At 36.8% G+C, this 24,431-nt stretch overlaps 1 protein-coding gene across 1 annotated transcript; it reads right to left on the bottom strand.

The window, feature by feature from the left end:
* Positions 1-6,386: 6,386 nt before the first annotated feature.
* LOC107788071 (uncharacterized) lies at positions 6,387-12,159 on the bottom strand. The gene is made up of 7 exons (XM_016609720.2): positions 11,961-12,159; positions 9,453-9,730; positions 9,234-9,289; positions 9,062-9,140; positions 8,526-8,664; positions 7,047-7,160; positions 6,387-6,857 (listed from the first exon to the last, which is right to left on the bottom strand). The coding sequence occupies exons 2-7, from the start codon at positions 9,620-9,622 to the stop codon at positions 6,666-6,668; spliced, it is 750 nt and encodes a 249-aa protein (XP_016465206.1). The 5' UTR covers positions 9,623-9,730; positions 11,961-12,159; the 3' UTR covers positions 6,387-6,665.
* Between the last annotated feature and the right edge of the window lie 12,272 nt (positions 12,160-24,431).

Below are 24,431 nucleotides of genomic sequence, written 5' to 3' on the forward strand. Positions count from 1 at the left end.
TCACCATAGGGATTGGGATAAGTGTTCTATACTCGGTTTGGTTATATTTCATAAATCCATCTTCATTTTTGGGATTTGATTGATGATTTCAAAGTGAAATTGAGGGAGTTAGGGCTTGAGTTTTCGAGAGTTTTAGGTAGGAATTTGAGGGACCAAACAGATTTCGATTTTGATAAATTTTATATGGTTAGACTCGGGAGAGGACGAGGGTTCTAATTCTGCCATTTTTGATTGGTTCCGAGACGTGGGCCCGGGGCCGAATTTTGGCCGATTTCGGAATTTTGGCCTATTTATGTAGTTTTTATTGTGGAATTCGATTCTTTAGCCTATGTTGATAGTAGTATTCTGATTTTGGTTAGATTCAGAGATTTTGGAGACCGAGTCCAGAGACGAGGGCATCCCGGAGTAGGATTTTACGTTGTTGAGGTAAGTAACACTTTTAACTCTAGCCTTGAGGGTATAGACCCGGAAATTTGACATCACGTGATTGTTTGGAAGTGATACTCATGCTAGGTGACAGGCGTATGGGTGTGCACCGCGAGGGATTGAGACTTGGTCCGTCCCGTGAGGCTGTGAGGCCTAATGGCTAGTGGTTGTGTGTTTATTTGTTGTTGAACTTGTTTGTCTTCATGTTAGAGATCATGCTTAGGCTTTATTCATGCTCACATTATTTGCACTTAGTCAGAGAAATTATTGTACATTCAGTCTCTATTATTTTGCTGATATGTTGTGATACTTGATATTGGTTGTGTTCCCTTATTTGTGGTGCATTGTGAGGCTGGAGAGGTACATGACTGAGTGAGGCCGAGGGCCTGGTTGTGAGGATATTAATACTATAGCGCGTGAGCTATCTGCGTAGCATATGAGCTGACTGTGCGGGTCCAGGTATTGATACCATAGCGCGTGAGTTGTTCGCGTAGCACGTGAGCTGACCGTGCAGATCCATGTATTGATATTATGGCACGTGAGATGTCCGTGCTTAGCGCTTGGGCTTTGGGAGCCCCTCCGGAGTCTGTACACACCCCCAATGAGCGCAGAGTGTTGAGTGTTTTGAGTGTTGAGTGCGAGTGATGAGTGATGAAGTGACATTGCTGTGAGGTTATATTTATTTGTGATGGTGCTGCATTTATCTGTTAAACTTCTTTGTGGAATTTACTGAGTTATGGAATTTACCTGTTTATTTCTGTTTATTTTTGAATTGTGAAAATAAATAATTGGACTGTTTTACTTAGCTCGTCACTATTGCTTAGTTCCTTAGTTATTTCTGTTACTACTGAGTCGGTTGTACTCATACTATACCCTGCACTTTATGTGCAGATCCAGGTGAGTTAGAGCGCGGCAATCGTTGAGTTCAGGCCGGCTATCTGTGGAGATTGCAAGGTAGCTGCTAGCGTCCGCAGGACCTTGTTACTCCTTTTGTCATTTCTTCTTTTGAACAGTTAGACAGTTTATATATCTTAGTTTATAGTTTTAGATACTCATGACTTAGTGACACCCCGATGTATGGAGCTCGTTTTCGTATTTTTTTATATTATATTTAGAGTTGATTTAGTTTATGAAAAATTTAAATGTTAAAATATTTTATTAAATTCTTATAATCGGTTTAGTATTAATATTTTGGGAAGTAGGCTTGCCTTGTAACACGATAGGGGCCATCGCGCCATGGTTAGATTTTGGGTCGTGACAACTATCAACAAAGAAGATGAACCTTATCCAGTGGAAACCACTTGTTGATAATATTACTGCCAGAATCACTTCCTGGACTGCCAAAAAACTCCCTTATGCTGGCGGGTGCAGCTAGTAGCCTGGTACAATCAATTGTATTTGGGGTTCAAGCATACTAGGCTCTAAATTTTTCTACATTCTGTACTAGTAAAGGTTATAGAGGCTTATTGTAGGAACTTTGTCTGGTCTGGGACTAGCACAATCACAAGGAAAATACTGGTAGCATGGGAAAGAGTATGCTCTCCAAAGTTCATGGGAGGACAAAACTTAATTAACATCAAGTTATGGAATAAGGCTTCTGTGACAAAGACATGCTGGGACCTTGCTCGCAAACAGGACAAATTGTGGATTAGATGGGTACATATATTTTATATAAGAGGACAACAACTCCACGATGTGGGCATTCCTCAACAAGCATTTCATTCGAAAGATAATGGAAGCTAGAGAGGATCTAAAGCTAGTACAAGATGATGGATCAACCAAGAAAAGCATCACCAATTTAATATATAAACAACTACTACCTAACTATACTAGGGTGCCTTGGAAATGTCTCATGTATAGGAATGATGCCAAACCTAAAGCCAAGATAATTATGTGACCGGGATTACAAGGTAAATTGCTGACCACTGATAGACTCCTAAGATGGGGAATGAATGTAGAAGTAAAATGTTGTCTATGTCAAGCACAAGATGAATCAAGAGATCACCTGATAGAAGGATGTGAATACTCCAAGAAAATCTTGGAAAGGACTATGCAGTGACTTCAACGACAAAGCTACAATTCTATTCATTGGAGCCACCATTTTATTGGTGGAAAAAAGATATGACACGTGAAACATCAGTAAGGTGACGAGGCATGACGCGTGGAGCGTCGATATAACGATAAGTAACACTCTCAATTAACTGAATTAAGAATGCAATGAAGGTATGGGAGAAAGACCCACGAGGTAGCATAAGAGAAAAGAACCGGGCCTAACATCTCTTAAAGGAGAAACGAGAATGAAATGAATGAAGGCTGCAAATAGAGGAAGATACACGAACCAGAAGTAATTAAGGAAGGGGAATCAGAACAATTATAAGGAATCTTTAGTCATAAATATGCCAGTTACGGTTATCTATGGTAATGAACAATCAATACAATTAATGCCCTTAATTAGTCCAAATTAAGCATGAAAACCGTTATAATTATATGCTCCTATATAAGGATAAGAATTTCATTTGTAAGGGATAAGTTAAGATTATTAATGAAATACATACTACAATTCTTTGCTTTACCCTTCATATTTTCAGCCTTGATTTTGAGAGTGACTGTGAGTTCATTCCTTATTTTTCTTTGTTAATCGTCTCTATTATTTCTTTTATTTCTTCTAAGATTATTGAAAAAGTGAAGTAAATCTTGGTTATCAGTAACTCGTTTTCTTCAAAATATTGACTTTGACAGAAAAATCTATTTTTGGTTAAACAACCATCTGGAATGGGCTATCAAAAGTTCAAAAGGGAGATCACAACAAGCTCAAATCTTCGGGATAACATATGCGGAATGTCTTTATGCCATATGGACGGAGGGAAACCAGAGAATTTTTGAGAAGAAGAGTAGAAACAGGGAAGCAGCTGCAAGAGAGATTGCAGTGATATGTCATGTCAGAGCAACACCAAGAGTCCAAAGCATAATGTGTAGCCTTTGTTTTAGTAGATAGTTTATAGCTTACGACGTATAGGCTTTATCTTTAGTTGTTTTTTTTATAGACAGTGACTGAGTTAGTCGAACGTAAAGTTTTACACTGGTGATTAATATAAAAGTTAGTTATAAAAAAAAAAAAGTGAAGTCGTTAATTATAAAATCTCAATCCGTGTATCATCCATTATCCCGATAATCCGATATCAATAAGCCAATTAGCCATCGGTTCGATTTGGTTAATGGTTTCGGTTCGGTTGAACAATCGAGAAATATATTTGTCCATTTTCCCTATTATTTCCTTAGTCTTGTAGATAACTTAGAAGTTTGTTTCTGAACATAAAAACCATAGTAAGTACTAGGATCATGCAGTAACCAAGAACTTCGAATTTTAGAGAGGAAGGGAAGGCATAAGAAAAGAGTTTTCATATAGATTCTAGTTATTTTATACGTCAAAATTGATTTGATAATATTACTGGCTTTGTATCCCTATATTTATTTTCTTTGCATATTACTTATATATATGTATTTTGCCGATCAAGCGTGTTGGATAAAACCACTTGCGATAAGTGCCTCCGCCCTGCCTTTTGCCAAGATTGAGCAATATTATCCATTGATGGATATATATGTGTAATCATCTCATGCTTTTTTAATCTTAAAAAGAAATCGAAAAACAAAAGATCAGGTCCTTAATTCTAGAAAGTCCAAAAATAATGGTGGACCGAACTAAAGGATTCTGGTATATCTTCTTTAAAATAAATACATAGTATAGGGACCAGAGTATCCATTAATGGAAAAATTGGATTCTTCATATATACATCACCTAAAGGAAAGGAAATTGCAGTGAAGTCATCCATAAACGCACTATATATGCTGACTTCTCATTATCTCTTGGAATTAGTTATGAGTATCTTATTGTACCTTTTAGAACCCTATAAAGCAAACAAGGAATTTTCCAACAATTTTGCAATGATTGAGTTCAGTTCAATTAAAAAGAGATTTTAAATTTTATATACTAGGCCATTTCGTAACTTGTAAAAGCATTACGGCAATTAGTACTTCTATATGTGTGATCATCTAAAACTAGGTGTCGAGATTTGAATAACATGACTTTAATTATCTTTGAAGATCAAGAATTTCAGTTTGTGATTCAATTTTAGAGAAAAAAATTAACTTATGGTTTATGAAATGATACTGTTAGAAAAAATAGCATTTTGAGCCTAATACATCCATATGGAGTGCTAGCTTATTGGCCGATCCATTAGGTCTAACCCTAAGACTAAATGCAGTCTATATAAATATCACTATCGGTGTTGGGAGATTCACTTATTTATAGAGAAAACGGCTATAGTTTGTTCTTTGCATCATTAATTAGGGATAATGAGGCTGTGGAAACAGAAAGTCATCCGTTACGTGAAGATTCTCAACGACCAGTAATTCGAGTCGAATTGCTATAAACGATCCGCTTTCGCAAAGGAGAAACCCGCAAATCTCCTTTACTAGCATTATTACAGATCCAAACACATACTAAAAAGCAAATGTGTATGTTAAATTTAAGAAAAAAAGAAATTTTAATACAATAATTGTACGTTAAGACACGAATTACTTAAGAATCCGCATAACATGAAAATATGTGATAATCTCATTGCTTTTAAGGTGAGACATGAGTTAGATTCATCATTAACTTGTATTATATGATAAACTAAAACTTTGCTGAAGATTCTTGAAAGAGGTTTTGGCAAGAACCATATAGTGATGCAAAGAGGCCATCAGAGGCGAAGACAAGATTTGAAGCTTGTGGGTTCAGGATTCTAGTTCGTTTATGTTACTGGGCTCTAAATTAATAATTTATACATATTCAATAATATTTTTAAAGACAAATACAGGTTTTGGACCAATGTTAATAGGTTCGGCCGAACCCGTAAGTCCTATGCTAACTCCGCCGTAGAGGCCATGTTCCACCAAAGGAAAGGTGACAACTTTAATAATTACGTAAAAGATATACCAAATTTATGTGCACCATTGAGATGGTGACAATCAATTCGGCCTCGAGTCATATATGGTTGTAAGCATGGCCAAAAGGACATGATTGAAAGGTAAAAAGTGGTCCTAAGATGTTACCCATACTTTGGAAAAGTAGAGTAACTGAATGTTTCTTTTTTCCTAGCATAAGCCAAATAATTGGTGGAGATAAGAATATATCATTAAATTTACAAACTTATTCTATGCTGTAAGTATTATTATCATGTTTGAGGAAATAGTGTGAAATTGTAGGGTACAGAAACAGTGGTGGATCCAAAATTTGGATGCTATATCAGTTGAGAAAATAATTTTTAAAATGTATATTTGAATTTAGGGGAAATCCCTCAATTATGGGAAATAAAATAAATTTGTCATCAGTTTGAATTTGGTCCCAAACACATGCCCTTACCTTAGCAGAGTGGCTCATAAACAGGTGCAGAGCTAGAAGTCCAGTTACGAATTCGGCCGAAGCCAATAGTTTTTGCTCAAATAATGTATATGTTAAAAAATTCGTTAAAAATATACAAATATTAAATTTAGAATCTAACGCCTCTGCTCATAAACCCGTAGTTGAATCTGCCACTGTACTCAGAAGTCCTAATAATCTTTGGCTTACTGTTGTTGCCGCACACTAGATTTAATTTGAATTATGTTGTATGTGGCAAATTGCTGTAGGCAGTTCAAGTCCATTTATGACAGAACAATATAGGCAAGGTAAGTCAATAAAATTGCTACATAGAGCTCTTTCTTCATTCTACAGCTACTTGTATGACCATTCTCAGGTGGCGAAGAAATTTGTCAACACAAGCAGTTCTACAGCAAATAGTGAACAAAGGAATTCAAGATACTCCCATTTACATATCTAATAAGATGAACTGCAATTTTCAACAGAATTCACATGAAAAAAAAAAAAACGTTCCATAATCGACTTCAAGAATACTGGACTTTCAACAGCAGAAAAGAAGTTCATAGCAAGACTGCAGATATATCATATCTTGCAAACAATGTTTACATTGCATCATAAATATAAAGCAACGCTAATTGCCATAGTACTATGGTTGTACATAACTAACCCGACAAACACTATCAACGAACAGTAAACAAGAACGGACCATTGAATTACAAGACTAATCCAAGATCGCAGTGTGTGCTTTTCACTACTTGTTTGAACAAATGGACAATCTTTGCCAGCAACGGCAAGTGATCTCGACAAATTTGACAGGATATTTGATTGCAACATTAGCCTACTCAAGAAGCTTATTGCAAGTACTCACACCAACAGCAGCAGCAAGATGCCAACCAGCATGCAAAAAAGGTGTTTCAGGAAAGACATCGTCAGCAATGAAAAGAGCACCGCCTAACAATGATGACATTTTATGCACATTGTGAGCCATCCTCAGTTCTGGATCTTGGATTGCTCTTTTTGCAAATGCAACCTACACAAAAAAAAAAAGGTACAATAGAAGAGAGTAAAGAGATATAAATCTTCAACATAGAACAGAATAAAATTGTACTGAAGTTCAGTTCATTCTGAATATCACATTTGGAACTTCAATGTACAATAGAATAAAATGGTAGTGAAATTTGGTTCATTCAAGCATCACATTTCGGCCGCAGATATCTACCTCCATAATTCCAGTGTGAACAGCAGAAACCATCAGAGGTTGGATCGGTAGGAGGACTGCAGATGCAGCCATCAGCAATTTTGGATTCTCATTTCTTAGTGCCCTTGATAGACACTGCAGAAAAAATTCATCACTTAAGTCGGCTTATTTTGAAGCTATAAAATTTCAGAGCACCACTAGTTGTAAAGCACCAGCAGATCAAACCTCAAGAGTTTAATTATAAAAAACTTAAAAATATTGATTAAATATTGTTGTAGAATAATAATAACTGAAAATAACGAACTCAAAAACTAACTTGAATATGGAGGGATTTTTTTAATCCTTGAAAACTAATACTCCTACATGAGAGAGAAAGCTTGCTTACACATGAAAGGTTATACAGAACAAAATTTAAAGAGAGCTCGAATCGTCAAGTAAGATATGCTCTTTGATACAAATGAGAGCAGTTTTATAGGCTTTGACTCAAACTATAAACATATATAGGATAACGGTGGTGTTTAGGCCAACGCGTGCTCACATCGACAACTACCGTTCGAGCTACCAGGAATTCTAGCCACTAAGATTTAGATAGATAGGAAGAAAATCATCTTACTTTTTAGTTTTTAAAAAAAAAAAAAAAAAAGGGAAGGGGGAGGAGGGAATGATAATTGAAACCACTCTTATTGTGTTATAGACTCCCACTGATACTACTAAGTTATAAGTCTCGGTCCCCCTGTATATTTTCTTTTGCAGTGGAAAATGGCCAAGCTAATCTCAAATATGATATGAAGGAGTGTTGTGGAAATACTTGCTTTATAAAAATGGGATTACTTCTTCTGTAGAAGGAAAAATTGTTAAAGAGTGGTTAATTACTACTATTATTTTTTGTCTCCGAAAACAATAGAAAAGAGAACATAATATATTATCCCTTTCAAAATGTTACCCAAAACAAAAGGTGGAAAAGTTATTCTCTTGATGAATCTTCTTAAATCTGCGCAATATAGTGATTAATGAACTTACTAAACATAACAACGGAATTTGTTTGAGCTTCATAAAATTATTGAGAAAACAAACTCATAACTCTGATATAACATTGCTAGTAAAACTAATCACATTTAAACATGTATTACTCCAGGGAATACAACACAAAAAATAAGAATGGTCATTCCGGGGAATGCTTAGTTTTAGTATTTTCTTTTTGGTACCTAAGAGTTAAAGATGTCGAAGATTGCATCATCTTTTTTGGAGAAGTACTACCCGGTAGAAAGTTCATAATGAATAAAGTTTCTTAAAACACAAAAACCTGCTTCCTTTATAAAATAAAAAAAAATAAAAGATTTTCTCAAGGTAGCACATCAACATTCCAGTTTAGCTCTATCTAATTGGCATCCAAATAGAAGTCTTTCTAGGAGTTTGAGCACTTTAATTGCATGTTGGAATATTTAGACAACATAAAGATCCTGAAAAGATTTAAAAATGAATGAACTGCTTAAGACTTACCACCGTTGCTGTTGCTATCATCGTGTAGTCAGCCCATCTCAGATACCGTCTTACTTTCCCTCTTGAAGAATGGTACAAAGTGGAGGCAATTCCAACTCCAATCAAGGAATTGGCATAAAGTTTGCAATGGAGATTCTTCCTGCAGCAACAAACAAAGAAATTAAAGATTACGAGAGTAATCAAATGTGGTCATCTTAAAGCAGCTCTAGAAAATTAAGAGCCCGTTTGGACATAAGAAATTTTTTCCTTTTTTCCAAAAAAAATTCACTTTTTTTCGAAATCAGCGTTTGTTCATAAAATTTTCAATTTTCACTTGAGATGCATTTTGGAAATTTTCGAAATTTTGAAAAACTCCAAAAGGCTGTTTTTCAAAATTTTCACTTAAATCACTCACAAAACTTCAAAAACAACCCAAAATTATATTCATGTCCAAACACAACTCTAAATTTCAAATACCATTTTTCACTTGAAAAACATTTTCCCCCTATTTTGGAATTTTACAATTCTTATGTCCAAACGCCCACTAAATTTCTGACCTTGGAGCCTGAAGTCCAAGTGCAATAAAAGGAAGAGAAGTGATCACATTAGCAATAGTTTCAGCGACGGTACTATCACCTAAAAGAAAAACAACTGATCGATTAGAAATATGCTGGAGGCAGTATGATACACCTAACTTTTAATAAAAGAGATTGTTCTTTGTATCTTTACCGTGGAGACAGCAACGGATGGGCCTCAGGCAACCAGGCCTTTGCTGCCAAACTCTCCTGGTGAACAAGATAACATGACGAATCAAATTCTTATTCAACAAGAATCCGAACTTTGGATCTGAGTTGACAATTCAATCATCTACATTACTTCTAGAAGATAGAAAAGCACCTCCGCACAAATGATTAGAGGTCAAGCGAGATAACCTCATTTTTCACTTACTGAACTATTAGCTGATGTCTTGTTCCAACAGGAAAACTTTCATGTCGAGGTTGATGCAAGTCCCCATGTTGTTTTATCTCTTCCAATGCAAATGGTGAATGAGGCACCATTTGCACTCCATGCACACCCGCTAAGGCTGTATTAGGCTTCAGTGAACTCTCGGTACCCATCTGCTAATTGGCAATCAGTCAAATGAATATGACTGATTGCCAGCATTAACACGCTGCTACCAATATTGACCAGTTAACGTGCAATAATTCAACCACTTCTTTGATTTTCTGTAACAAGGAAAGGAATCAGTTGAATTCTCATGTTTTCGAGTGATCAAGAATATATACTAAAAAGTCTGAAATTCTTCTAAGCAAAGAAAATCCTCCACAGAACACCAGGGATTCACCACAAAAGATTTGAATAAACTAGAGAATTATTGCTTTACACAGCGTTGTTTACAAAATCATACGGTTCTATACATTTTACACCCTAAATGTATGCCACCTTTTTTATTTGCACTATATCATCTTCATTTTTAGATCTACTCACTAACCTATTAATTTCTTTGCAAAACTTCATTTTGGTGAGGGGAGAAATAAGGAGCTCAATTGTTTCTAGGTTTATGACTGTCGTGCTCAACGGTTATCTTTTAGGTATCCTCAGATGCATGGAATTTTTGTTTCCGCATTGTGGAGTAGGTACCAGAAGGTAAAGAAACTATCTGAGATTGAAATTTTAGAAGTTGCCACAATTTCTTGAATACTTTCATTATTGAACCGCATCCGATTTTCTAGAAGCTTGATCTTTGAATACTCTGGGAGTTAGATTACACTTCACTAGCTCAACTAATATACTTTTTACCGGAGGCGGATTCAAGATTTAAACTTTATAGGTTCCTACGTCGATTTCAAGTGTAGTAACTGGGTTCACAGAAAAAAAAAATTACAGATAGTTAGTGGACTTTTTAATAGAAATACACGGTCTGCACAAAACTTACTGGGTTCCGAGGAACCCATAAACTATGCACTAGACCCGCTACTGCTTTTTAGCCATTTTTTTGTCTCAATAGGAACCATTACACAGTACAACCTGCATATATAGCAGCAGAATCTTATCATGTCAATGGTGAACCAGAGTCGTAACTTGTAACCTAGTAAAGTGACATAATGATTCAGAAATTGATGTAAGATCAAAATTTTCTATAAGAAGACATCAACTTCAAGTCATTAATTTCTTGCTAATGTCATCTAGAAACCTTCCCAAACAATTTTTTTAATAAAGACCAATTATCAAGACCTAGCAATAACTTACAACAACAACAACAACAACCCAGTATAATCCCACTAGTGGGGTCTGGGGAGGGTAGTTTGTACGCAAACCGTACCCCTACCCTGGAGTAGAGAGGCTGTTTCCGATAGACCCTCGGCTCGCTCCCTCCAAGAACTCCCTACCTTGCTCTTGGGGTGATTCGAACTCACAACCTATCGGTTGGAAGTGGAGGGTGCTCACCACTAGAGCAACCCACTCTTGTCTGCGTAAAAACTACCCTCCCCATACCCCACTAGTGGGATTATACTGGATTGTTGTTGTTGTTGTAAGTTATTGCTAGGTCTTGATAATAATAAAGACCAAATAACAACAACAAACTCAGTTTAATCCCACAAGTAGGGTCTGGGAAGGGTAGTGTGTACGCAGACCTTATCCCACCATGAAGATAGAGAGGTTGTTTATGATATACCTCGGCTCTCGAAAGACGAAAAGCAAAGCAGTAGCACCAAGCAGTAACAACAACAAGATAGTAAGAAAGAAAACGAAGCGAAAGGAACAAGTAATACTAAAAAAAATCTAACAATAATAGAATACAAGACTAGCACTAATACTCTCGACTACCTACTGGCCGTCTACCTTGATTCTTGACCTCCACATCTTCGTATCAAGGTGTACCAAATAATGTACCGTAAAAAACTCTATTATGAACCTTTCAAGGTGATTCATATCCCTTGTTTATCTCATGGTTTAATATGTCAATAGAAAGATTACATTTTTCTTCTTACTTTAATTTAAGTCAATCTCATAAGCTTGCATTTTTATAAATTCAGATATCTTAGAATGAATTAGAAAAATCGTGACTTTGGCATCAGTAGTCAACAAACTGCAAAGCTAAAAATTGACCCATAATCAGAATATCAAAAAACAGTTAATTATACATATGTATACTCCCTTCTTCACCCATAACTAGAATGACAATTAAAACTATATTACCGAATCCTCAAATTCAAAGCAAAACCCATTTACTTTCTGGTCAATTCCCCAAATAATTGAAGCTTAATCAGTACTAATGCATATTCTGAATTTCAACATTAGGGTCATAAAGGTGGTAAGGGAAACATGAAACTTAAAGAGAGAACAATCAAAATCTATAAAGTCATTATTATCAATTACAGGGGTCAATCCTGAAATTCCAAAAAAAAAGGATCTTGAAATTCGAGTGAGCAAGATAGGGAAAGAGAAAAGAACCTGTGAAATAGGATGTGGCAGTGCGATAAAGAAGGAAGTTGAGGGGGCAGAGAGAGAGGGGGGTATTTAAGGAGAGAGATGAAGTAGCGTGGTATCACAGAGGAGAACAAAAGTCAAATAATTATGGGATTTTATGCGAATGTACGAATCTCTATGAGGAACCTGGCGCATATTCGGGTGTTCGTTTGGCATATAGGTTGCTCAAGGTCCGAATCTTTTTACCTTTAATAATTGAAGACAGAAATTTCCTAATTAAGTTCCAAGTTATTCGCGGGCTATTAATCGTAGATTTACTAAAAATAGTTAAACATATATTAAAATTAAAAATTCAAATAAATAAAGTTTTGATGAGCTAGCAAATAAGGTGATGAAATACCAAAAAAATAAATATACAAGATTTCAAAAATTTAAGCAAAAAAGGACATTTTTCAATGGGTATGGTTAAAATTCATTGAAAACATATAGATGAGTCAATATACAAAATTTGAGTAAGATTAGAGGTGATTTGAACTAATTTGGTATCAAAACTCGTAGTTAAAATCGAGTTCAAAAAATTCTTCTGCGACACATGTACCACGCATGTATCTCACACATATGTATACATGGATATACATGTGATATATATCTGATACAAATATGATTCATATATGATATACAAATGATATACAGTGTGATACACACATTATTTTTTTCATGTTCATCTTTAACTTTGAATTTTCAATTCAAACCACATCAAATCATCTCAAAACTGATTAAAGCGCCTTAAAATGTATCCAATCTATTCTAATAATACTCACTCAAAAGAAAGCAAAAATTTGATATTTTTTCGCTACAAATAGCTAATTGGCTAATATTGGTAATATTTGGCTAATATTAGTAATATTTTATGATTTGGCCAATTTTTTATAAGCTACTTATAAATAGATATAGCTGGTAGTTTCCCTAATTGAATCAACATCTAATGGCTCCTGCTGTTTGGGGCCCTTTTGTGTTTTTTGCTATCTACTCGGGGGCATTTGTATCTATACCCAGATTTGGGATCACCATTAAAGTTATACCTACTTCGCACAAAAATGTGCAAGTCTAACTACTTTAGGATCAACTTCAGACTTATCGGGTTGAAGTTAAAGAAAACTTTTTTAGGTTTGAAGTGCAATGCACTTAAGGCCAATTAAGTCTAAAGTATAAAAATTGCACTTAAGGCCAAATAGGTCTGAAATATAACAAATATTTTCATGCACTTAAGGTTAAATAGGCATGAAGTAAAAAATTACACTTAAGATACACTTAAGGCCATATAGGTTTGAAGTATGATTTTCATGCACTTAAGAGTATGGGTGGGCATAATACCGACCGAACCGAAAAAATCGATCGAATCGATAATTTTGGTTTATTTGGTTCGGCTTGTTCGATTTTTCGGTCGGTTTGCAGTGTATATTTTTAAAAAGTTTGGTGTTCGCTTCGGTATTCGGTTTTAGTATTTCAGTTTTTTGGTTAACCGAAAATCCGAAGTTTTTTTAAGTATGGGTCCTGTAGCCTTTGGGCTCATCTTAACTATTAAGTCTAACATGTTAAATATGGGCCTATTATTTATTAATTGTGAGTGAATGTTGAAGCCCAAACCCCAAAATGCCACACTTTTCAGAAACTCATCCAACCCCAAAGTCATGCTACCCAAAAATTAATAACCATCATGATCATTATTCAATAAATTATTATATTTGTTAGTTTTCCGATGATAACATAAATCTCTTCTGTTACTTTCAGTTAATGTGCAAATCATAATTGCTATTGCTAAGAAAATATTGAATTGTAAATTCAACAATAAATAAAATACTCATTACTACAGATTCTTAGCAAATACAACAAGCATATATTCTTAGTACATATTTTATTATTTTCTAGTTAAATTTCATGTTATAGCAGATTACATTAGGGTAATTTTCTAGGCACATGCATTGAGCCTCAAACACGTGTAAGAATTGAATTTTGAGGCTCATTTATTACTTAAAGAAGTCTAATTTGACAAGCCTAAAATCGAAAATACTTTGGTTCGGTTATGGTTATCAAAATCGCAAACCGAAAATCGAAAAAATTGAACCGAACTTCTACAAAACAGAACGAAATCGACCCGCGCCCACCCCTGCTTAAGACCAAATAGGTTTGAAGTGCAAATTACCTAGAAACAGAAACTTATTCTTCGAGTTTCAATAATCCGGTTTAATACCTAAATCTACGTCAAATGAGATCAAATTTAAAATATAACCTCCAAATATCATAAAGAACAAACCACAATCATCAACTTGTCAAAACAATAATAAATTTAACAAACTCATTTCGTAATTATGAAGAAGAAGGAAGAGGGGGAGGAGGAGTAGAATGAGGAGGAGAAGGATGTCACGACCCAAAAATCCAACTAGTCGTGATGGCACCTAACCCAACCCGTTAGGTAAGCCAACTATTCACTATCCACTTCCAATGTAATTTAACCAGACAATTATTAAAGAAAATATATGAAACCATTACATCTCCCCAAGAACTGGTAGTAAAAATTATGAGCTTCTAATAATAGAGTATACAAAGCGGAAATAAAATAAATACATAGTCTGTTTGAATAATACATAAACAGAGCTTTTATAAATCTAAGGCTACCCTGAACAAGAGGCAGCTACAACAGGAACACAGGTACATCTTCAAATCCCGCAACCATCGAGCACAACAACAATAACAGCCAATATCTGCACGCAATGTGTAGAAGTGTAGTATCAGTACACCCGACCCCATGTACTGAGTAAGTAACAAACCTAGCCGTAGGTTAAAATTAGTGACGAGCTTCTACCAAGATCGGGTCCAAAACCACTAGCCCACAATAATTCATAATAACATAAAGCAAATAATACCAGAAGTAACTTAGAGATAAAATGCCCAGCCAAATCATGATTTCAAAAATAATAGTTCTTCCTTTCAAATTCATCACTGAAAACCCAAATCGTTTGCCGAAGTTGCCAAAAATATGAATAGTTTGAAAACAATAAATTTCTCCCAAAAATCTTTTCAATAATAAATAAGATGTTTCATTTTTCTTCCGGATAACCCGTGTGAAACAAATGCATAATTATGCCCATCTGTCAAAATGTGTAAGAAATCATGAATGATATGATGATGTACAGCATGAGGAAAATACATCTCTATGCATGTATGTCATGTGTGCATGCCAATGCTATGCAACTTAGTGATAAAATCATAAACAGCCCATCGGGCTTATCTCACAATTACTCGTAAATAGCCCCTTGGGCATACCTTACAATCACTCGTAAATAGCCCCTCGGGCATACCTCACAATCACTCATGCCTTCCAGTTACTCATCACTCGGCACTCGCACTCAATAGGTACTTGCGCTCACTAGGGATATGTACAGACTCCGGAGGGGCTCCTACAACCCAAGCGCTATAAACACGGACAACTCACGTGCTATAATATCATACCTGGATCCACACAGACAACTCACGTGCTATAATAATAGTTGGATTTGCACGGACAACTCACATGCTGCACAGACAACTCACATGCTATAATAAAGCCTATAAGGCCTGCTGCAGGAGGGCAGCCCCGATCCACATAATAATCCTCACAATCAGGCCCTCGGCCTCACTCAGTCATTAATCTCTCTAGTCTCTCTCTCATGGGCTCACAATACCATAAAAATAGCCCCAAAATGATGATATGATGTATCAATAAATAATAGCAGAGACTGAGATATGATGTGTAATGACCTGAATATGACTGAGTATAAATTTTCAATTGAAAACAAATAATTCACAGTAATATGACTTTTGTGGGTCTCAAAAATACTAGCACATAGCCTCAACATGATTTTTATTATGCTTTTCAGCTAAATTTCTTTAACACATAAAACCGCATGGAAAATGCCAAGATTATTTAATTAAAAAATTTCACATAAATAATTATGTTACAATTTCTATAGTGCACGCCCACACGCCCATCACCTAGCATGTGCGTCACCTCCCAACAATTCACGAAATACATATATTCAGGGTTCATACCCTCAACTCCAAGATTAGAAGAGTTACTTACCTCGAACAAGCCGAATCCAATGTCGAGCAAGCTAAACAATGCTCCAGAAATCCCATTATGCGCGTATCAACTCCCGAACGGCTCGAATCTACCACAATTAATTTGATTCAGTCCACATAATTTATATGAATTAATTCCATATCAAAATGCTAATATTTTCCATAAAATCCGAAATTACGCCCCAAAAATTACTCGTAGGGCCCACGTCTCAAAATCCGACGAAACTCACAAAATACGACAACCCATCCAATTATAAGCTCAACCATACTAATTTCACTCAAATCCGATTCTAAATCGGTATTCAAACTTGAAAAATTCGTTTTGAGACATTATAAAAATTTTCTTCTATTTCTCTTGAAGAATCAATAATCTTACACCAAAAATGAAGATTAATTCATGGAATATAATCCCAAGGAAGTTAAGAACACTTACCCCAAGTTGTGTGGAAAATATCCTCTCCAAAATCGCCCAACTCGAGCTCCAAAATTCGAAAATGGGTGAAAATGTCGAACCCTCAAATTTAAGGTTCTGTCCCAGCGATTTCCGCATCTGCGGACAAGGGGTCGCATCTGCGATCTTCGCTTCTGCAGGAAAAATCTCGCTTCTGCGAGAACAGCTTGGCCAGCCATAATCGCTTCTGCGATGCCAAGGACCGCACCTGTAATCGCGCTTCTGCGCTAAGAGGTTCGCACCTGCGGACTTGCCAACCTTCCAAAACCTCGCATCCGTGGCGCCCTTCTCGCATCTGCGGGCTCGCAGATGCGCAAACCCTTCACACATGCGACCTCGCAGATGTAGCAAATTACTCGCACCTGCGAGCACTGCCTAGTCCCACTCTTGGCCGCTTCTACGGCTTATTTCGCGCACATGCGGCTTCGCACCTGCGATCAAAATCTTCGCAGGTGCGATCACACTAGTAGGCAGCAGTTCCAGCATTTCCTTAAGTCCAAATTTGATATGTTAACCATCCGAAACTCACCCGAGACCCCCCGGTACCTCAACCAATTATAAAAACAAGTCCCATAACATAATACGGACCTACTCGAGGCCTCAAATCACATCTAATAGTATTGAAATGACGAATCATACCTAAATTCGAAATTATTGAACTTTGAATCTTCAAATTCTATATCGTGTGCCGAAACACATCAAATGAATCCGGAATGACTTCAAATTTTGCACACAAGTCACATTTCACATTACGGACCTATTTTAATTTCCAGAATTGGATTCCGACCCCGATATCAAAGGGTCAACCCCCCCAGTCAAACTTTCCAAAAATTCATCTTTCGGCATTTCAAGCCTAATTCCACTACGGACCTCCAAATAATTTTCCGGACATGCTTCTAAGTCCAAAATCACCATATTGAGCTAATGGAATCATCAGAATTAAATTCCGAGGTCGTTTACACATAAGTCGACATCCAGTCACTATTTTAACTTAAGCTTTAAACCTTGGAACTAAGTGTTCTAATTCATTCCTAAACCTCACCGGACGCGAACCAATTGCCCCAGCAAGTCACACAACAACTATAAAGCCCAATTTGAGCAGTAAATGGGGAAATGGGGTTGTAATACTCAAAACAACTGGCCAGGTCGTTATATTCTCCTCCACTTAAACATACATTCGTCCTCGAACGTGCCAAGAGTTGTTTCCAAACCATCAAATCACTGTTCCATTTTACCACACACGTACCCGGGGGTTAACCTACGTCACCCTATTCCACATAGGCTTGACTACACAATACAACTGAAAATCATTAATTTAACCTTAGCCCATAAACCTTGGAGTTTAATTTCCAACCTTTAGAATTTCTTTTAAGATACAAATCTTACATTTACACACCGTATAAGTCCGAACAAGTTGCATCGAGCTATAACTATAATCACGGATATAATCAACCAATATATTACACAACTCGCATGCTTGTAGCACCATTCCTGATCGCAGTGACTACTCCAAAACCAACCACATACTAGTATTAAACCCATATCGAACCAAACTTTATCCCAAAACCTTCGTACACTGTTGATAGTAAAAGAGACACGCAAAATTTCATGACCACTCACCAGATCAACAAGTCACGGAGCTCTCTCGCCCCAACAAGAACCGTAATCACTTTCTCAGCTGACTTTCAATATTATACTCCCGAATATACCGAAATTAAACCTGATAGTACACATTCTAGGTCCGATGACCTTATATTACTAACACACAACTATTCCATAGACATGCCACACCAATATAACTCAGAGCCACATCTCGTGCCATCCGTGCACCAATACGCAGCAATTCAAATGTACCCAGTCATGGAAAATGACTCAAATGAGAGAACTGCCCCGCCAAATTAACAAATACCGCCACAACGAAACGCTGAAAATTCATCATATACAGTAGAACCATCACCCGATTCTAACACAAGGTTCATACCTTAACATAGCTCCGCTGCAATGTGTGACCCCATCCAAACGCCGGTCCATAATATATACCTCGACCCACCCTGCTCAAAATCAATAACCACAGAGAGGCAAGTGTCAAAAATGTCACACAAAACCTGAAAGAACATAACCATTACGCAATCGATCATGCAATACCTAAATACTCATCACACTCAAATTTCGCTATAAAGTTCAAATAGAACCGCACCATCTGTGCACAAAACCAATGAATTACAACTCCTCGTAGCATAAAGGAGTAACTCACAGATCATTTCAGAACACGAATAAGTTCAACATCAACCGAATGGCACGTCCCTCAACAATAGCAGTATGGAACCAACCATCCCGGCTCAGTGTAGAATACACATCCTAATTGGGCCTATCAATGGACCCCCAAATCACTTTAGTTACCCACAAATAGATAAAACATCCATCTAAAAATCCATAATGACTGAATCATAACACATTCTATTATCTGGCTAGCTCCGACCGCAACTTTACAGTCCACGACCATGAAACAATCTGCTCCTGACAAATCCTAGTCTCTAAATCCGTAGAACACACGAATCATCATTTCTGATTCCATCTCCACCGCCTGAATGTCTAACACATCTCTCATACACGATCATCCCAAGAGGAATATTTCTCCCATTCTTTCATGCCACATAGCAACGTCTTAAATTAGTAGTCAATCAGCTAGGAAAATGCCACAATACCTATGAAATATCTATAAATCAAAACATAGTGCGTCTTCTGAAATACGCACCCTTCTCATACACCTAATAGTAATCGTATTCATCTAGTTATTTGGAACCGCCCATGTTGTCTAAGAATTTATGACCATTCTGCCCAAACTTCGTTACCTTCCTTCAAGACTGAACTGCCACCTTGTACATGTAAATCTAACTTTCGCACAACACATAACATCTATCTTGCCATCATATGGAAAGCATAAGAATGTAGTTATCAACTCTGGTCACCAGCAAATTACATATCCAGTTAGTTAGAAACCAATATCTTGCTTCCTTCCAAGAGGAAATCACAATACACAACACGTTTCTCACATCAGTAGAAAATATTCGGTTCCAACCATGGTAGAAACACATTAAGAACACTTTGAAATCCATCTGCACATAACCAAGCTATTAGAACTAAATTTCTCTAACTCGACCAAACCATGTAAGTCACCAAACCCAAAAATATTACCATCAAAACATCCGTAACGTCTCACCACATCATAATTACCCATATAAATACCACAACTGAAACACCCACTCTGAAAATAACTTATTTGAGTCTAAGGCCATTTCATTAACCTTCCTGATACCCAAATATAAAATCCATAATGATATACAAAAATGCCACAAGTCTCGACATCATCCAACTTAAATCTCAGATTTTAGCCGCAAACAAATCCGCCAAAAATTCTCAATTGTTACATATAAATCTCGAATCCATTAGAACATTCTCGAGAATTACCCCCTTTGTTCAAATCCACATTACACCGCCCAAATGGGCCAAAAGACACGTGCCTCATTAGCACAACAACTCCCAAAGAAGTAACTTTACTTTAATACCACCTATCAAATTCATACTCCATGCACACTACATCATTCACAAATAATAACTCACTCATCCCACGATTTTCATATACTCATAAGTGCAATATAACCCGTATCCAGGAATTTCCTTATTCGAGCCATAATCGATCTCGACTTTTGCAAGTCATAACTATCCCACCAGTATGCCTCAGCCCAAAACTAAACCTTTTACATATAATCATGAAATTGAATTATCAATAGCAGGCTCCCACATTTGGCTCAAAGCCATAGATTAAAACATTCCATAACTCACAGTTGCAATACTCTATTACTGTCATAATGCCACAGTCAGTTCAACGAAACTTCTTCTCAAACTCATGCAACTCCAACCATAAAAATACTCTAAATCATCCGCTAAGCTCGCAATCATTCTCTTGACGCTAAAGTCAACTTTCGCAGCAAGATTCAAATTCAAATCTCCACACATATGCCCCACTGGAAGAAAAGAAACTCTTCACTCACATCATAAGGAATACACCTACGTAGATTACTCCGCAGGGAATAACCCACCTGCTTAAACTCAAATTAGTATCTTGATATACCCTTTCGCAGTCAATATTACTATATAACTAAAAATCATTAATTTAACCTTAGCCCATAAACCTTGGAGTTTAATTTCCAACCTTTAGAATTTCTTTTAAGATACAAATCTTACATTTACACACCGTATAAGTCCGAACAAGTTGCATCGAGCTATAACTATAATCACGGATATAATCAACCAATATATTACACAACTCGCATGCTTGTAGCACCATTCCTGATCGCAGTGACTACTCCAAAACCAACCACATACTAGTATTAAACCCATATCGAACCAAACTTTATCCCAAAACCTTCGTACACTGTTGATAGTAAAAGAGACACGCAAAATTTCATGACCACTCACCAGATCAACAAGTCACGGAGCTCTCTCGCCCCAACAAGAACCGTAATCACTTTCTCAGCTAACTTTCAATATTATACTCCCGAATATACCGAAATTAAACCTGATAGTACACATTCTAGGTCCGATGACCTTATATTACTAACACACAACTATTCCATAGACATGCCACACCAATATAACTCAGAGCCACATCTCGTGCCATCCGTGCACCAATACGCAGCAATTCAAATGTACCCAGTCATGGAAAATGACTCAAATGAGAGAACTGCCCCGCCAAATTAACAAATACCGCCACAACGAAACGCTGAAAATTCATCATATACAGTAGAACCATCACCCGATTCTAACACAAGGTTCATACCTTAACATAGCTCCGCTGCAATGTGTGACCCCATCCAAACGCCGGTCCATAATATATACCTCGACCCACCCTGCTCAAAATCAATAACCACAGAGAGGCAAGTGTCAAAAATGTCACACAAAACCTGAAAGAACATAACCATTACGCAATCGATCATGCAATACCCAAATACTCATCACACTCAAATTTCGCTATAAAGTTCAAATAGAACCGCACCATCTGTGCACAAAACCAATGAATTACAACTCCTCGTAGCATAAAGGAGTAACTCACAGATCATTTCAGAACACGAATAAGTTCAACATCAACCGAATGGCACGTCCCTCAATAATAGCAGTATGGAGCCAACCATCCCGGCTCAGTGTAGAATACACATCCTAATTGGGCCTATCAATGGACCCCCAAATCACTTTAGTTACCCACAAATAGATAAAACATCCATCTAAAAATCTATAATGACTGAATCATAACACATTCTATTATCTGGCTAGCTCCGACCGCAACTTTACAGTCCACGACCATGAAACAATCTGCTCCTGACAAATCCTAGTCTCTAAATCCGTAGAACACACGAATCATCATTTCTGATTCCATCTCCACCGCCTGAATGTCTAACACATCTCTCATACATGATCATCCCAAGAGGAATATTTCTCCCATTCTTTCATGCCACATAGCAACGTCTTAAATTAGTAGTCAATCAGCCAGGAAAATGCCACAATACCTATGAAATATCTATAATTCAAAACATAGTGCGTCTTCTAAAATACGCACCCTTCTCATACACCTAATAGTAATCGTATTCATCTAGTTATTTGGAACCGCCCATGTTGTCTAAGAATTTATGACCATTCTGCCCAAACTTCGTTACCTTCCTTCAAGACTGAACTGCCACCTTGTACATGTAAATCTAACTTTCGCACAACACATAACATCTATCTTGCCATCATATGGAAAGCATAAGAATGTAGTTATCAACTCTGGTCACCAGCAAATTACATATCCAGTTAGTTAGAAACCTATATCTTGCTTCCTTCCAAGAGAAAATCACAATACACAACACGTTTCTCACATCAGTAGAAAATATTCGGTTCCAACCATGGTAGAAATACATTAAGAACACTTTGAAATCCATCTGCACATAACCAAGCTATTAGAACTAAATTCCTCTAACTCGACCAAACCATGTAAGTCACCAAACCCAACAATATTACCATCAAAACATCTGTAACATCTCACCACATCATAATTACCCATATAAATACCACAACTGAAACACCCACTCTGAAAATAACTTATTTGAGTCTAAGGCCATTTCATTAACCTTCCTGATACCCAAATATAAAATCCATAATGATATACAAAAATGCCACAAGTCTCGTCATCATCCAACTTAAATCTCAGATTTTAGCCGCAAACAAATCCGCCAAAAATTCTCAATTGTTACATATAAATCTCGAATCCATTAGAACATTCTCGAGAATTACCCCCTTTTTTCAAATCCACATTACACCGCCCAAATGGGCCAAAAGACACGTGCCTCATTAGCACAACAACTCCCAAAGAAGTAACTTTACTTTAATACCACCTATCAAATTCGTACTCCATGCACACTACATCATTCACAAATAATAACTCAATCATCCCACGATTTTCATATACTCATAAGTGCAATATAACCCGTATCCAGGAATTTCCTTATTCGAGCCATAATCGATCTCGACTTTTGCAAGTCATAACTATCCCACCAGTATGCCTCAGCCCAAAACTAAACCTTTTACATATAATCATCAAATTGAATTATCAATAGCAGGCTCCCACATTTGGCTCAAAGCCATAGATTAAAACATTCCATAACTCACAGTTGCAATACTCTATTACTGTCATAATGCCACAGTCAGTTCAACGAAACTTCTTCTCAAACTCATGCAACTCCAACCATAAAAATACTCCAAATCATCCGCTAAGCTCGCAATCATTCTCTTGACGCTAAAGTCAACTTTCTCAGCAAGATTCAAATTCAAATCTCCACACATTTGCCCCACTGGCAGAAAAGAAACTCTTCACTCACATCATAAGGAATACACCTACGTAGATTACTCCGCAGGGAATAACCCACCTGCTTAACCTCAAATTAGTATCTTGATATACCCTTTCGCAGTCACAATTACTATACAACTGAAAATCATTAATTTAACCTTAGCCCATAAACCTTGGAGTTTAATTTCCAACCTTTAGAATTTCTTTTAAGATACAAATCTTACATTTACACACCGTATAAGTCCGAACAAGTTGCATCGAGCTATAACTATAATCACGGATATAATCAACCAATATATTACACAACTCGCATGCTTGTAGCACCATTCCTGATCGCAGTGACTACTCCAAAACCAACCACATACTAGTATTAAACCCATATCGAACCAAACTTTATCCCAAAACCTTCGTACACTGTTGATAGTAAAAGAGACACGCGAAATTTCATGACCACTCACCAGATCAACAAGTCACGGAGCTCTCTCGCCCCAACAAGAACCGTAATCACTTTCTCAGGTGACTTTCAATATTATACTCCCGAATATACCGAAATTAAACCTGATAGTACACATTCTAGGTCTGATGACCTTATATTACTAACACACAACTATTCCATAGACATGCCACACCAATATAACTCAGAGCCATATCTCGTGCCATCCGTGCACCAATACGCAGCAATTCAAATGTACCCAGTCATGGAAAATGACTCAAATGAGAGAACTGCCCCGCCAAATTAACAAATACCGCCACAACGAAACGCTGAAAATTCATCATATACAGTAGAACCATCACCCGATTCTAACACAAGGTTCATACCTTAACATAGCTCCGCTGCAATGTGTGACCCCATCCAAACGCCGGTCCATAATATATACCTCGACCCACCCTGCTCAAAATCAATAACCACAGAGAGGCAAGTGTCAAAAATGTCACACAAAACCTGAAAGAACATAACCATTACGCAATCGATCATGCAATACCCAAATACTCATCACACTCAAATTTCGCTATAAAGTTCAAATAGAACCGCACCATCTGTGCA

The sequence above is a fragment of the Nicotiana tabacum genome, chromosome 12 (assembly GCF_000715075.1).
Source record: "Nicotiana tabacum cultivar K326 chromosome 12, ASM71507v2, whole genome shotgun sequence".
Classification (NCBI taxonomy): Eukaryota; Viridiplantae; Streptophyta; class Magnoliopsida; order Solanales; family Solanaceae; genus Nicotiana; species Nicotiana tabacum.

Bases quoted from the DNA above. Each gene is read 5' to 3' on its own strand.
- LOC107788071 (XM_016609720.2), bottom strand. From the start codon at position 9,622: ATGGGTACCGAGAGTTCACTGAAGCCTAATACAGCCTTAGCGGGTGTG. The intron at 9,290-9,452 runs GTAAGTGAAAAA...CTTGTTCACCAG, and splicing joins AGACATCAGCTAATAGTTCA to GAGAGTTTGGCAGCAAAGGC. The intron at 6,858-7,046 runs GTAGATATCTGC...TTTTTTGTGTAG, and splicing joins TTCACACTGGAATTATGGAG to GTTGCATTTGCAAAAAGAGC.